The sequence below is a fragment of the Balaenoptera borealis genome, assembly GCF_965194805.1.
Source record: "Balaenoptera borealis genome assembly, chromosome: X".
Lineage (NCBI taxonomy): Eukaryota > Metazoa > Chordata > Mammalia > Artiodactyla > Balaenopteridae > Balaenoptera > Balaenoptera borealis.
In genome coordinates, this window is record NC_138881.1 from 97,692,034 (window position 1) to 97,706,252 (window position 14,219).

The following is a 14,219-nucleotide window of genomic DNA, read 5'->3' on the forward strand; positions in this document are numbered from 1 at the left end:
CTCCAGGCTTATATTGAGGCAAGGAACGATACTCCTTTGGCTGCTGAGCTGAGGAGGAGAATCTGAGAGAATCCACCTACTCCTCAGAGTAAACGCTAGGCTTCTGCTAAGGCAAGGGAGGGGAAGTCATGTAGCTGTGGAGCTAAGGACAAGAATCAGAGTGTAAACTTAGACCTGTAGTATCAAATATGTTAACCACTAGCCATGTAAACCTATTTAAATTTCAATTAATCAAAATGAAATTAAATTGAAAATTTGGTTCCTTAGTCGCACTAGCCATATTTCAAGTACTCAATAGCAAGTGGCTATGGTATTAGACATCACATGTTATAGAACACTCCAATCATTCAGAAAGTTTACTGGATATCAAAGCCTTAAATATTCTACAGACCTTCATGTTTTCAGTCTTTCATACCTATATTTATAGTTACATGATTCCTTCAATAATCACGAAAGAAACACTCAAGCCATTCCCAGGTTTAACACAGTAAAATCAACTTGCTTCTTGTTGCCTTCTCCCACAGCAGACACAGTTTCAGCTTTCCCCATCCTGCTAGGGCAGCTACTATCAGGACCCCAGCCAGCCTAAAAAGGCACCTCCTTTGCAATGAGTGGAATGCACCTTTGTAGGAAGAAAAAGGCAACCTGTCTTCTGGATGTATACAAACCCAGTGCCAGGGCACGTAGCTTAGAAATAGAGTGCAGGCTGGCATTTCACTACCATATGCCTCCTCAGCCAGATACTCTTGTGCAGTGTCTCTTTGAGACAATACCTCAAAAACAAATTGACTCTTAATTCTGATGCGTTTTGATTTACCGGTAACAGATATAATTCTTAATAAAAATAGAAGAAACAAGTATCATTTTTTAAAATTACAAACCTGCGCTGGTGGTACCTGCAATGGATTGTTATCCAAAATTATTACTTGTAAATGATGCAGCTTCCTGTAACAAACTGGAATTTCGGTCACTTTATTACAAGAGAAATCCAGCTTGACTAAGGGAAGATCTCCTAATTCTGTTCAGGAATAAAAAATAATTAAATTAAATTCTACATAGGTACTCTCTTATTCACATGAGTAAGAACAGTGAGCATCTTACCATCTGGCAATACATGAAGATTATTTCTTCTTATATTTAGCTCTCTAAGTGATTGTAATTTTCCCATTTGTTGGGGAAGAACCTGAATCTCATTGCAGCTAATATCCTAAGGAAAACAAGAAAATAAAATTATAACAAACTAACAGAGACATAGAGATGTATTTCAACTTTTAAATTAAAGCACATGGCTAATAGCTAGTAAAAGTCACCTCTAATGTCATTTCTCTAAACATTGATTATCAGGCAGATTTCCATTTATATTACATCGTGAAATCAACCCAGCACAGTTAACATAAATTTTTCTGTGCAAAAATGTAAGGTTACAACTTAGTACTACATAAGTCAGCCTTTTGAAAATCTCAACTAAAGACCACTCTTACCAACTAAAAACAGAAGTAAGGATGATCCAGGTGCTCTTCATTCATAGGTAAAAATGAAAGACAACTATCAATCATTGTGATAATTTGTCAATTATAGTAGTTGTTTTGAGATACTTGGTTGGGCAGAAGCTGAGAAAGTGAAGGATTTACAGATGTGAGCTGAAGAACCAAAGACCATGGTCAGAATAGATTTAACTAAACCTATTTCTCAAAGGGATACAAAACATGAGGGATTATAAGCTCAAAATTTTGTGGCTCATGTCATAACCAAAAGGCATTCTAGGAGATCTAATCAGAAATGTCCCAGGGTTAAGTTAAAATGCAAACCCCAATTTAAAGGTAAACAATACCACATTTCCATAATAAGAGGATAAAGGCACAGCTTAAGTTATTTACCTGTGGTCCCTCTCCCTCCCCTTTCTTACTATCACATCAAAAAAAAGGGAAGAAAAATCTGCAACAAGATCTCAGGCAGCAGTCATTCCAGACACACTGCAAATGAAATTCATGTTGTACTGCAACTGCCCCCAATTGCCAACTTTCTGGAACTGACATTAGTTTGGAGAGAGAGGAGTGGCACATACATATATTGTTTTATCAAAAGTAAAAAAGGCAGGAGGGTAAATTCAAAAGAAGATAAAGAATATTAAATAATATCTAATCATCTAACCCACAGATGATTTTAAAAATGTATCCTACATACTTCCTTCAAACTATATCTAAGGCATCTTCATTCAACAACAAATATTTATCAAATACAAACTATTTGTTAGGCACTGTTGTAGGTGCCGGGGACACATCAATGAATAAAACAAACAAAAATTCCTGCCTTCATAGCTCCTTATGGAACTTGCATTCTAACAAGGGGAGCAGATTATACAATATGCTAGAAGGTGATAAGTGCTATGGAAGAAAAAAACAGAGCAGGGTAAAGGAAAATGGCAGTACTAGTAATAGTGGGGAGGGATATTAGCAATTTAGATTGTTTCATGAAGAAGCTGATATTTGAGCAATATTATCAGAGGTGAGAGTATGAGCCATGCCAATACATAAGAAAGGAATATTCCATACAGAAGGAACAATAAATGTAAAGGCTCTTAAGCAAAGCATGTGTGACATGTACTAAGAACAGCAAGGAATCCCATGTAGCTAGAGGGAAGTGGACAAGGGGAAGGCTAGGATGGAGGGAGGGGCAAGACTTCGGCTTTTACTCAGAGACATGGGCAGGTACCAGAAACTTTTAAACAGAGGTATGACATAATCTGACTTATGTTTTGACAGGATCACCTTAGCTGTTGTGTTGAAGATAGGTTATTGTCCAAACGATGGATAATAAAATTTTGGGAAAATGCCCATTAAAGCAAATACTATGGCTTCCTCCTGAAGGTGCCTAATACTGAAGATTTCCATACAAAAAAATCCATAAAAATTTGATAGGTAGCTGCCACTTCCCAGAAGAAATAAACCCAGGCACAGGATACTGACCCACTCACCAATGGGTACTCTACAAAATACTCTGCTGGGGATTGAAGGCCTGAGAGTATTTCCTAGATCTAATGACAGAACTTCACTATAGCTGGCTACCACACTCTTATGGAATAGTGTCCTGGGAAAACATTCCAATGACAGGTAATACCCACAAATTCATTGTGTGATTTAAAACGGTCAATTAGCCAGCCTAATGCAACCTACCCACCATAACTAATTTTGAGAGTTTAAAGCACAATAAATTGGGCATATACCCTGAGAAAACCAGAATTCAAAAAGAGTCATGTACCAAAATGTTCATTGCAGCTCTATTTACAATAGCCAGGACACGGAAGCAACCTAAGTGTCCATCAACAGATGAATGGATAAAGAAGATGTGGCACATGTATACAATGGAATATTACTCAGCCATAAAAGGAAACGAAATTGAGTTATTTGTAGTGAGGCGGATGGACCTAGAGTCTGTCATACAGAGTGAAGTAAGTCAGAAAGAGAAAAACAAATACCGTATGCTAACACATATATATGGAATCTAAGAGAAAAAAAAAAAAAAGGTCATGAAGAACCTAGGGGCAAGACGGGAATAAAGACACAGACCTACTAGAGAATGGACTTGAGGATATGGGGAGGGGGAAGGGTAAGCTGTGACAAAGTGAGAGAGTGGCATGGACTTATATACGCTACCAAATGTAAAATAGATAGCTAGTGGGAAGCAGCCGCATAGCACAGGGAGATCAGCTGGGTGCTTTGTGACCACCTAGAGGGGTGGGATAGGGAGGGTGGGATGGAGATGCAAGAGGGAGGAGAAATGGGAATAAATGTATATGTATTGCTGATTCACTTTTTTATACAGCAGAAACTAACACACCATTGTAAATCAATTATACTGCAATAAAGATGTTAAAAAAATAAAGCACAATAATTTTATAGTGCCTACTAAAATAATGGTTAATATTTTTTCACATTCTATTTAAATAAAAATACTACACTAAATCTAAAAATCCTAAATATTTTTGAAATTTCATTTACCCAAAAACTATCTCATGTAATACAATTTAGAACATAGGGCCAAAAACTGAATGGAAAGGAAATTACAGAACCACAGAATCTTAAAGTAGAATATATATATAAAATCTTTAAAAACATTAACAGTGTGCAGGGCAAAGAAAGTAATGGGTCCCTTGTAATATGAATTTGTTAGATCACATCTGGCATCTTCTGTTCATTTGTGAGTGTAACATTAAAAGAGACCTTAATAAAAGGGAGCATTTTCAGTATAGAAATAGCTAAAAATAAAAAGTAATAAAGAATAGAAATATAGAAAATATGAAAAGGAATAAAATAAAGATGTTTAAGCTACAGAAAAACAGGTCTTAGAGTTTGGTAAAATGGAGAGCAGACATACAACAGATTACAAATATCCGAAGGGAAGAAAAGTTGTCATTATCTATACTTCTTCACATGGCAGTCCCAGGACCAATGGATAAAAGTCATAGGGGCATGTATCTTAGTTCAAAATAAGAAAGATAACAAAGTTCTGCAAAAGAGAATTAGGGCTGCCTCAGATACACACACGCGAAGATTTGTCCACCATTGAAAATATACAACTAGATGTGTCAGGGATTCCTGCATTAGGAAGTGGTTATATCTGATCACGTATAAGATCTCTTACAATATTAAAATTCTGTGGTTCTACAACATAACAAGACTAAGTTCAAGGAAGTTTCTTTGCATTACAATTGCACATGCAGGTATTCTCTAATGAATAAAAAAAAAAAAAAGACATTCCTGAAATTTCTGTTCCTTACATTCTATTTGCACATTAACTTCCCATTATAAAACTGTACATAAATTCCTCAAGAAAACTTCTGGCCCTCCACACATTAAAAAGTCATATTTATGAACACTTTTTAAAAGAATCTATGTATTGGGAAAGCATTACTCAAGATAAAACAGAAAATAAAAATAAACAGCATGGTATATTGTATGAGGTAGAAGTAACAGAAAAATGTGAAAACAGCTCAGTGCTTTGAAGATTTGATTATGTTTCTCTCAGAGTTCAATGTCCTTTAATACCTACAATGGTACGTTCAAAGTAATTACTTTAAATTATTCCTGTATTTCTATAATCAATTATATCAATTTCTATAATCAATTATATAAATGGCCTCTTTCCATTTATCTTGGTTCCATTTATCTTGGTGTCATAAAATCACACAAGGATACAGGAGAGGAAGGTCATTTTATTAATTCTACTGTTTGTAGGCATTGTACTCTCCTCTCTCTGACGCTTTCATAGAAGCCCTGTAAAACCTTAAAAAAAAAAAAAACACCTTATCTCTTCCTGGTCTAAGACCTTTACTGTCCACAAGATGGATAGACAAATGCTTATTTGTTTGAAAGCATTTAAGACTTGTAAGCAAGCCTGCTAACCTCACTAGGACTGAGGAACAACCAGGCTTTTATTGTAGCTGTGAGCTAAAATCAGACATAAGCAATGGTATCTCAAAATTTCACTAAAGTGAACTTAGGCATACACCAAGTTATTTTTTTTTAATCACAGTGAAGTTCCATAAAGGAATTAATCTTCGGAAATATAAAGGTATGTATTATGCATATTATATACAATCGATGCAACTATTTTACTCACCAATTCCATTAAATCTTTTAACTTCCCGATTTCTTCTGGAATGGATACCAGTTTATTATTACTGAGGACCAAAACTTTAAGGGGAAGATCAAATAGGTATTTTGGCAATGTTGATAAAAGATTTCGACTGAAAAGAATAAGAAAGTCTCATTATGAGAAATATGTCTGAAACTTGACATGTTATGTTGAAAAAGAACAAATCACCTCAAAAGTAAATAAATTTTCACTAAATAGTAACTATCATTTAATGAGTGCTTACTTTGTAACAGGCTAAAATCTGTACATGCACTATCTCACTTAATCCTCATAGTAACCCCACAAGACTATTATCTCCATTATACAAGTAAAAATAAAGGTTAAAATTGCTTAAGCGACTTGCCCAGGCACAACAGACCGCAAAGCCTGTGCTGTTACCTATGATATTGTCCTACACACCACCAGCCCTCAAAACCTAGAATCATTTTTCTGAGCTAGAAATTGCTAGAACCTTGCTCTCTGGCATAATTTCACTATATTCAATACCTCTACACCTCTAGGGAAAGGCTTCAAGGATAAATTTGCATGTGCTGTGTTCAAATTTATGAAAGAATGAATAAAAACAGGTAGTAACCCTAACCCATTCGCTTTTGTTATGGGTTTATGGTAGAACAGTCTACTAGCACCTTTATCTCAGCTAAAAGTTGATACAACATTCCTGTCTCTGTGCATACATTTAAATATAAGGACAACTAACATTTATTGAGTGCTTACTATGCGGCAGGCCATGTTGCGAGCACCTCACACGAATTAACTTGACTAACCCTCAAAACAACCTACTTTAGGAAGACAGACACTATCATGATGCCCATTTTACAGATGAAGAAAAAGTCTAAAAGAGATTAAGTAAACTGCTCAAAGTCACAGAGCTGGTAAGTGGGAGAGTCAGGATTCAAATCCAGGCAATTTGGCTCTGGGTCCCTTACCCTCAAACTAATTTTGGTCAAATTTACATGCCAATGCAGACTGACCCAAACAATCCCTGCTGTAGACTGTGTCCTCCCCATTGAAAACTATAATGTTGAAACCTAATCCCCAATGTGATGGTATTTGGAGGTGGGGCCTTAGGGAGGTGGATCAGTGGCCTTAAAAAGAGATCCCAGAGAGCTCCCTTGCTCTTAACGCCATGTGAGGACTCAGCTAGAAGCCAGCCATCTATATGAACCAGGAAGCAAGTCTTCTCCAGACACGAATCTGCTGGAACTTTGAACTTGAACTTCCCAGCCCCCAGAACTGTGAAAAATAAATTTCTGTTGTTTATAGGCCACCTAGTCTATGGTATTCTGTTACAGCACCACGAGAACGGACTAAGACAATCCTACTACCAAAATATATAAAGTGTGTCATTATATTTACATACTACCAAGCATTCATTAGCAATTTGCTATTATTTTTCCTGCTTTTCAAAGTGATATTTATAGACTTGTACCTAGCATTTTGTGTAACATGCAGAGCAACAAAAGCCCAATGTTACCCCACTGGGGGGACTTCAAGACCTTTCACCTCATTTTATGCCTGCAGAGGACGTCCAGAAACACTAGACTAGCTTTAATCACATGGCACAGACTTTAATAAAAAAGGATAATGCCCCAAGACCAGCAATCCTAGCCAGACTGGTGGAATGTCAAATATGCCAGGTGCTTGTCACAACCCTTGCACTTTAAGGATCAAGTAGGATCCTTGGGAAAGTGGTCTGTCTAGAGCACACAGGGATCTTCCTGAGGATTCCATTGAAAAGGAGAGTAGAATCCAGGAAGAAAGAAAGAGCTAAAAAATTATCTTACAAGTTTCTCAAGATCTTTTCACTAAAATAAAAACTAAACAGGAAAAAGAATGGCACATACAAACTCATTCTAATCTCCCTCAGACCAAGAAAGTTTAAAAATTGGCTTCTTTTCTTCCCTTAAGAAGCAGGTTTATCGAGTTAGCAGTCAGCTTTCCATTTCTTTACACATAGCTAATAAGTCATCAATCTTCACTTTTTTGCCACATGTTTTAGAGATAGTCAAAGGAAGTCAGTCACCAGAACAAATGTTATTTTAGTAGAGTGTGTTCAAAAATTTCTCTGACTGTAAACGAAAACCAGGAGTCAACTTTTAGAGATCAAAACGGGAAAGAATCGCAGAAAGTTTTAGCAAAACTATTCTAAGATATACCATACATGTTAATATAGAAATGCAATTCAATTTTGACAAATCATTTTTTCCATAAAAGAAGAAAATAAAACAAAGACAAAACAACTTAAAAATACCTCACTTTCCTCAAACCTTTCCCAAGCGAAGCCAAGGAGATTATGTACCCAGTTAGAGAAAGGAACAACCCAAATGACCAACCTCTATGAAAGGAAATTCCTCTCACACATTTTAAGGTGTAAAATGGTTTCAGTTAAAGTATTATATTCAGTTATAGTATGTACTGACAGGTTACACCACTGGGGGAGACATACATAATAAATAATATATCACAGAGAGAAAGAAATGCTATTATTTATGTATATTAATTATATTTACTACTTCCCTATATGAGAATTTAGACAAGTAACTTCGTTAAGGAGGGGGGAAGAAATTATTCCTTATAACTAGAAACATAAAAGAAAAATAAGAAAAAGATTCTAAAGTTAAGTCACAATATACCAGTTTCCATTCAATGTCACTCATTTGATAGGGTAATTTTTTCTTATACTTATTCAATGTTCACTCTATTATAAATATAGGGTAATAGCTAAGAATGAGAGTTCTATAGCCATACAGCTGCTTTGATTTGAATCTTGGCTCTACCACTTGCAATATATATAATTTTGGGCAAATAGTTAACCTCTCTCTGTGCTTCAGTTTCCTCATCTGCAGTGCAGAGATAATAACCACATATCTCAAAATGCTGTTGTGAAGATGTGATGAGGTAATACGGGTAAAGTATTTGTAACACTGCTTGGCACACAGTAAGCACTTATTATTAACATCAATTACCCACTTCCTAACCTTCCAATACTCCCATGCCAATCTATCCATCCTTGAAGCAGCAACAAGAAGCCACGACAGTGAAAAATATAAATCAAGAACTGTTTCTTTATAATGCTCCACTTTAACTGAGGATGCATGTAAATAAATCTGTGTTGTGGTGCTATGATTTCAGTAAAATATTTCTGATCTAAAGCCTTGCTACTCAAAGTGATCTAAGGACCAGCAGGCATGGGCATTACCAGGGAGCTGTTAGAAATGCTGGCCCCACTGCAGACCTATGGAATCAGAATCTGCATCTGATTCCTGTGCACAGTAAAGTTTGAGAAACACTGCTGTCAAGAACAAGACCAAAAGCCTATAATGTGGATATATAAAAAATACAAATAAGATACTCCTGAGATATAGGCTACATAGCCAAACCAAATACATTCCTTTTCAACTAGAAAGAATCAGAACTATAATAAAAAATAAAATCTACCCCCCCAAAATTGTTTCCTTACCTAATGTTAAGGTATGTTAACATCTGTAGGTTTTTAATGGCTTCAGGAATGGTTTTGATGCAATTATGATATAAATTTAACGTTTCAAGAGGTGCAAATAACCAGACATCAGAAGGAATTTCTGTAAAACGATTTCTTGAAAGATCTGAAAAATAAAAGTAATGTTTGAGTGTCAAACATACACCTGTATTTCTGGTAATTAACAGAACTATTTTCATACTTGCTGAATCACTTAGATTCCAAGCAACTATTTTAAATATTGACCTCATGGAAAGTCTGTTCATTAACAAACTGTACTTTATATACATCACTATCTTTAAACATTATCTTTTAAAGTACCAGTGAGGAATTCTCTCTGATATTTAAAAACATGAATAAAACCTCCCCTGATCCCACATCAACCTCCATCCACCTCTGCCTCCTTTACAGCCAAACTTACATAAATCTACAACATAACTGTCTTACTTACCATGGACTTCTCAACCCACTGTAATTTGCTTTCTATTCATTCTCATGCCCACCAAGGTCACCAACAGCCTCCATTATCAACCACCAGTCATCCATCTGGAAACATTTCTCTTCCCTTGGCTTGGAAGACTACATTTCTGGATCATTTCCTATTATCTCCCTGGCTACTTCTTAGTCTCTTGCTAGATTCTTCTCTACCCGTACTGTGAATGTTAGTATTCCTAAGGGCTGTGACATAAGGTACTCTTTACTTAAGATATATACTCTATTAGGTGATTTTATCCAAAACTGGGGTTAGTATTCATATATTGACAAATTTCAAATTAAATATATGTTTGAACACCTATGTTCTAATCTTTAGGACTTCCCCTGGATAGCTCTCAGGCACCTCAAACTCTCCAAGTGTAAAATCGGAACTGAAGATCTTCTTCCACATATCTGTTTCTCTCATCTTAGATAATGTCACCAACGTCCTCCTCACGAGCTGCTCAAACCAGAAACTTGATGTTTGCCCTTGATTCCTTCCTCTCCTAAATTATTCCAGGTACACACAAATATACTTCTATTCATTTAAGTTTTCATAAAAATAAAATCATGGAATTATTATAACTATTATACCTCTATTGACAGTTTATTTGTTAAATGAAATTTTGAAAAATATTTAGGATATCATGTGGCAGGTTGAAAAAAAATACCCTAAAAGAGTTTCTCAACCAAAGGACTATTGACCTTTTGGGCTGTGTAACTGTTTGTTGTATGAGGCTATCCTGGGCATGGTAGGATATTTAGCAGTATCCCTGACAACTACCTACTACATGCTAGTAACACCCTCTAGTCATGAAGGCCAAAATATGTCCCCTGGAGTACAAACCCTCCTACCCCTGTAGAGAACCACTGCCGGAACAACTATCAAATTAGCTATCTTACAGTAGGAAAATACTTTGCTTACACAACTTCATTATACTTATTTGGTTAAAAACATAAGACTATCATTCACCTCTGTCAAGAAGAACATCTATAGTGTATTTTAGCCCACTGTACGTCACTTAGCATCTGGTATGCCCTCATAAGAACAGTTTCCTACAAACACTCAACTTCCTCACTCTGAGGGATGAGACCTACATATTTAGCAGTATAATAAATTCCCTATTCAGAATATTAATATACATGCATTAATATGTTTTTATGTATGTGTGTATACACACACACTCACCTAATGCAAAATTTCATAATTGGCTAAAGAAAACTTTAGTTATGATTATATAATATAAAGATTAATTTGGATTCTTCTTCCTCCAACCATAAGATTCTGAATAACTAAATAAAAGGATAGACAGAATTATTAGAAACCAAATTCTGAACTTTCATTTTCCTGGCTCACCTCCTCTGAGCACCCAAGCATTGTACAGTTCTATTTAGGGGGAAAAATTAAGTCATTTTTTATTTTAGTTTAGAATGTTTCTTTTACATTTGACTTTTACCTCTTATTCTTGTAACTTCAGAATCCTGGGAGTTGGGCTTCCCTGGTGGTGCAGTGGTTAAGAATCCGCCTGCCAATGCAGGGGACACAGGTTTGAGCCCTGGTCTGGGAAGATCCCACATGCTGCGGAGCAACTAAGCCCGTGTGCCACAACTACTGAGCCTGCGCTCTAGAGCCCGCAAGCCACAGCTACTGAGCCCACGTGCCACAACTACTGAAGCCCGCGCACCTAGAGCCCGTGCTCCACAATAAGAGAAGCCACCGCAATAAGCCCGCGCACTGCAACAAAGAGTAGCACCCACTCACTGCAATGAGAGAAATCCCGTGTGCAGCAATGAAGACCCAACATACCCAAAAATAAATAAATAAATAAAAAAGAATCCTGGGAGTTGGGAGTTGAAAATTACTGATTACAGTTAACTTGAAATACTAAAAACAAAATTATGCCCAGTTTCTTATTCTGTATATCTAGTAAGTACTCATAGATAATACACTGGTCCTAGAAACAGACGATGGTAGCTTGCATTGAGACTGCAAGAATAGGGATAAAAAAATGTAGATAGAATTTGAAATATATTTGATATTAGTACTTCCAAGAATTGTGCAAGTGATTGTTTATGTGGGATAAATAAGAGGTAGTAATCGAGGATGGCACCCAGAATTCTGGCCTAGGCAACTAAATGATGCTACTTAATAGAAGAGTGAGAAGTGGAACAGGATTTTTGTTCTTGTTTTCGCTCGTACGGTTTTGTTTTGTTTTTTGAAACAGAGGTTAGAATCAAGGGTTCAATTTTATATTTGTATAAACTGAGATAACTGAAAGATATCCCACAGGGGACTGTGAAATGGACAGTTAATCAGATCATTCTGGATCTCAGACATGAGCTCTGGGATGGATATATTAAACTGAAAGTTGTGGGAATATGGTTAGCACTCTAAAATCATAGAAATGGAAGACATCACCTAAAATCAGAGTATTGAGTCAGAAAGAAAGTTCAAGACTGGGCCATCCAGAAGAACAAGATTAACAAGTTGAGCAGAAAAAAAACAGCAAGCAGAGAAGACTGAAAATAGTAGTCAAGAGAAAACACAAGAAGCGTAATAGAGAGAATGTTCAAAGAAGTAACCAGAGAAAAAGCCAAAATATCAGTATTAATAATTTAAATAGTATCAGGATATTATTTTAATAATTTATATATTATTGTATGATGCTTCATGTTCTTTCGCCTCCAAAAACAAGACTATTTAGTTAAATTACAACATAGCTACAATCCTGCAGCCTATGGAACAAAAACCACATTCACAGAAAGATAGACAAGATGAAAAGGCAGAGGGCTATGTACCAGATGAAGGAACAAGATAAAACCCCAGAAAAACAACTAAATGAAGTGGAGATAGGCAACCTTCCAGAAAAAGAATTCATAATAATGACAGTGAAGATGATCCAGGACCTCAGAAAAAGAATGGAGGCAAAGAACGAGAAGATGCAAGAAATGTTTAACAAAGACCTAGAAGAATTAAAGAGCAAACAAAGAGAGAAGAACAATAAAATAACTGAAATAAAAAATACACTAGAAGGAATCAATAGCAGAATAACTGAGGCAGAAGAACGGATAAGTGACCTGGAAGACACAATGGTGGAATTCACTGCTGTGGAACAGAATAAAGAAAAAAGAATGAAAAGAACTGAAGACAGCCTAAGAGACCTCTGGGACAACATTAAACACAGCAACATTTGCATTACAGGGGTCCCAGAAGGAGAAGAGAGAGAGAAAGGACCCAAGAAAATATTTGAAGTGATTATAGTCGAAAACTTCCCTAACATGGGAAAGGAAATAGCCGCCCAAGTCCAGGAAGCGCAGAGAGTCCCATACAGGAAAAACCCAAGGAGAAACACGCCGAGACACATAGTAATCAAATTGGCGAAAATTAAAGACAAAGGAAAATTATTGAAAGCAGCAAGGGAAAAATGACAAATAACATACAAGGGAACTCCCATAAGGTTAACAGCTGATTTCTCAGCAGAAACTCTGCAAGCCAGAAGGGAGTGGCATGATATACTTAAAGTGATGAAAGGGAAGAACCTACAACCAAGATTACTCTACCGGGCAAGTATGGAGAAATCAAAAGCTTTACAGATAAGCAAAAGCTAAGAGAATTCAGCACCACCAAACCAGCTCTACAACAAACGCTAAAGGAACTTCTCTAAGCGGGAAACACAAGAGAAGAAAAGGACCTACAAAAACAAACCCAAAACAATTAAGAAACTGGTAATAGGAACATACATATCGATAATTACCCTAAACGTGAATGGATTAAATGCTCCAACTAAAAGACACAGGCTTGCTGAATGGATACAAAAACAAGACCCATATATATGCTCTCTACAAGAGACCCACTTCAGACATAAGGACACATACAGAGTGAAAGTGAGGGGAATGGAAAAAGATATTCACAGCAAATAGAAATCAAAAGCAAGCTGGAGTAGCAATTCTCATATCAGACAAAATAGACTTTAAAATAAAGAATGTTACAAGAGACAAGGAAGGACACTACATAATGATCAAGGGATCAATCCAAGAAGAAGATATAACAATTATAAATATATATGCACCCAACATAGGAGCACCTCAATACATAAGGCAAATGCTAACAGCTATAAAAGAGGAAATCGACAGTAACTCAAAAATAGGGGGAGATGTTAACACCTCACTGACACAAATGGGCAGATCATCCAAACAGAAAATTAATAAGGAAACACAAGCTTTAAATGACACAATAGACCAGATAGATTTAATTAATATTTATAGGACATTCCATCCAAAAACAGCAGATTACACTTTCTTCTGAAGTGCACATGGAACATTCTCCAGGATAGATCAAATCTTGGGTCACACATCAAGCCTCAGTAAATTTAAGAAAATTGAAATCATATCAAGCATCTTTTCTGACCACAATGCTATGAGATTAGAAATCAATTACAGGGAAAAAAAATGTAAAAAACACAAACACATGGAGGCTAAACAATACGTTACTAAATAACCAAGAGATCACTGAAGAAATCAAAGAGGAAATCAAAAAATACCTAGAGACAAATGATAATGAAAACACGACGATCCAAAAAACCTATGGGATGCAGCAAAAGCAGTTCTAAGA

The 14,219-nt window shown here is 36.2% G+C and overlaps 2 protein-coding genes and 1 long non-coding RNA gene across 5 annotated transcripts in view; 1 reads left to right on the plus strand and 2 right to left on the minus strand.

Moving 5' to 3' along the window:
* LUZP4 (leucine zipper protein 4) overlaps positions 1-14,219 on the plus strand; it is a 389,928-nt gene that overhangs the window by 262,505 nt on the left and 113,204 nt on the right. The gene's annotated exons all lie outside the window — the stretch shown is intronic.
* The window catches only part of LOC309620815, a 333,501-nt gene that overhangs the window by 213,130 nt on the left and 106,152 nt on the right, over positions 1-14,219 (minus strand). The window lies entirely within an intron of this gene.
* LRCH2 (leucine rich repeats and calponin homology domain containing 2) overlaps positions 1-14,219 on the minus strand; it is a 91,995-nt gene that overhangs the window by 50,423 nt on the left and 27,353 nt on the right. For both annotated transcript variants that reach the window (XM_082377125.1, XM_082377126.1), the window contains exons 2-5: positions 9,116-9,260; positions 5,620-5,746; positions 1,102-1,207; positions 882-1,018 (exon numbers count right to left, since the gene is read on the minus strand). In XM_082377125.1, the coding sequence (XP_082233251.1) occupies positions 882-1,018; positions 1,102-1,207; positions 5,620-5,746; positions 9,116-9,260 (515 nt within the window). The remainder of the gene's footprint in view (positions 1-881; positions 1,019-1,101; positions 1,208-5,619; positions 5,747-9,115; positions 9,261-14,219) is intronic.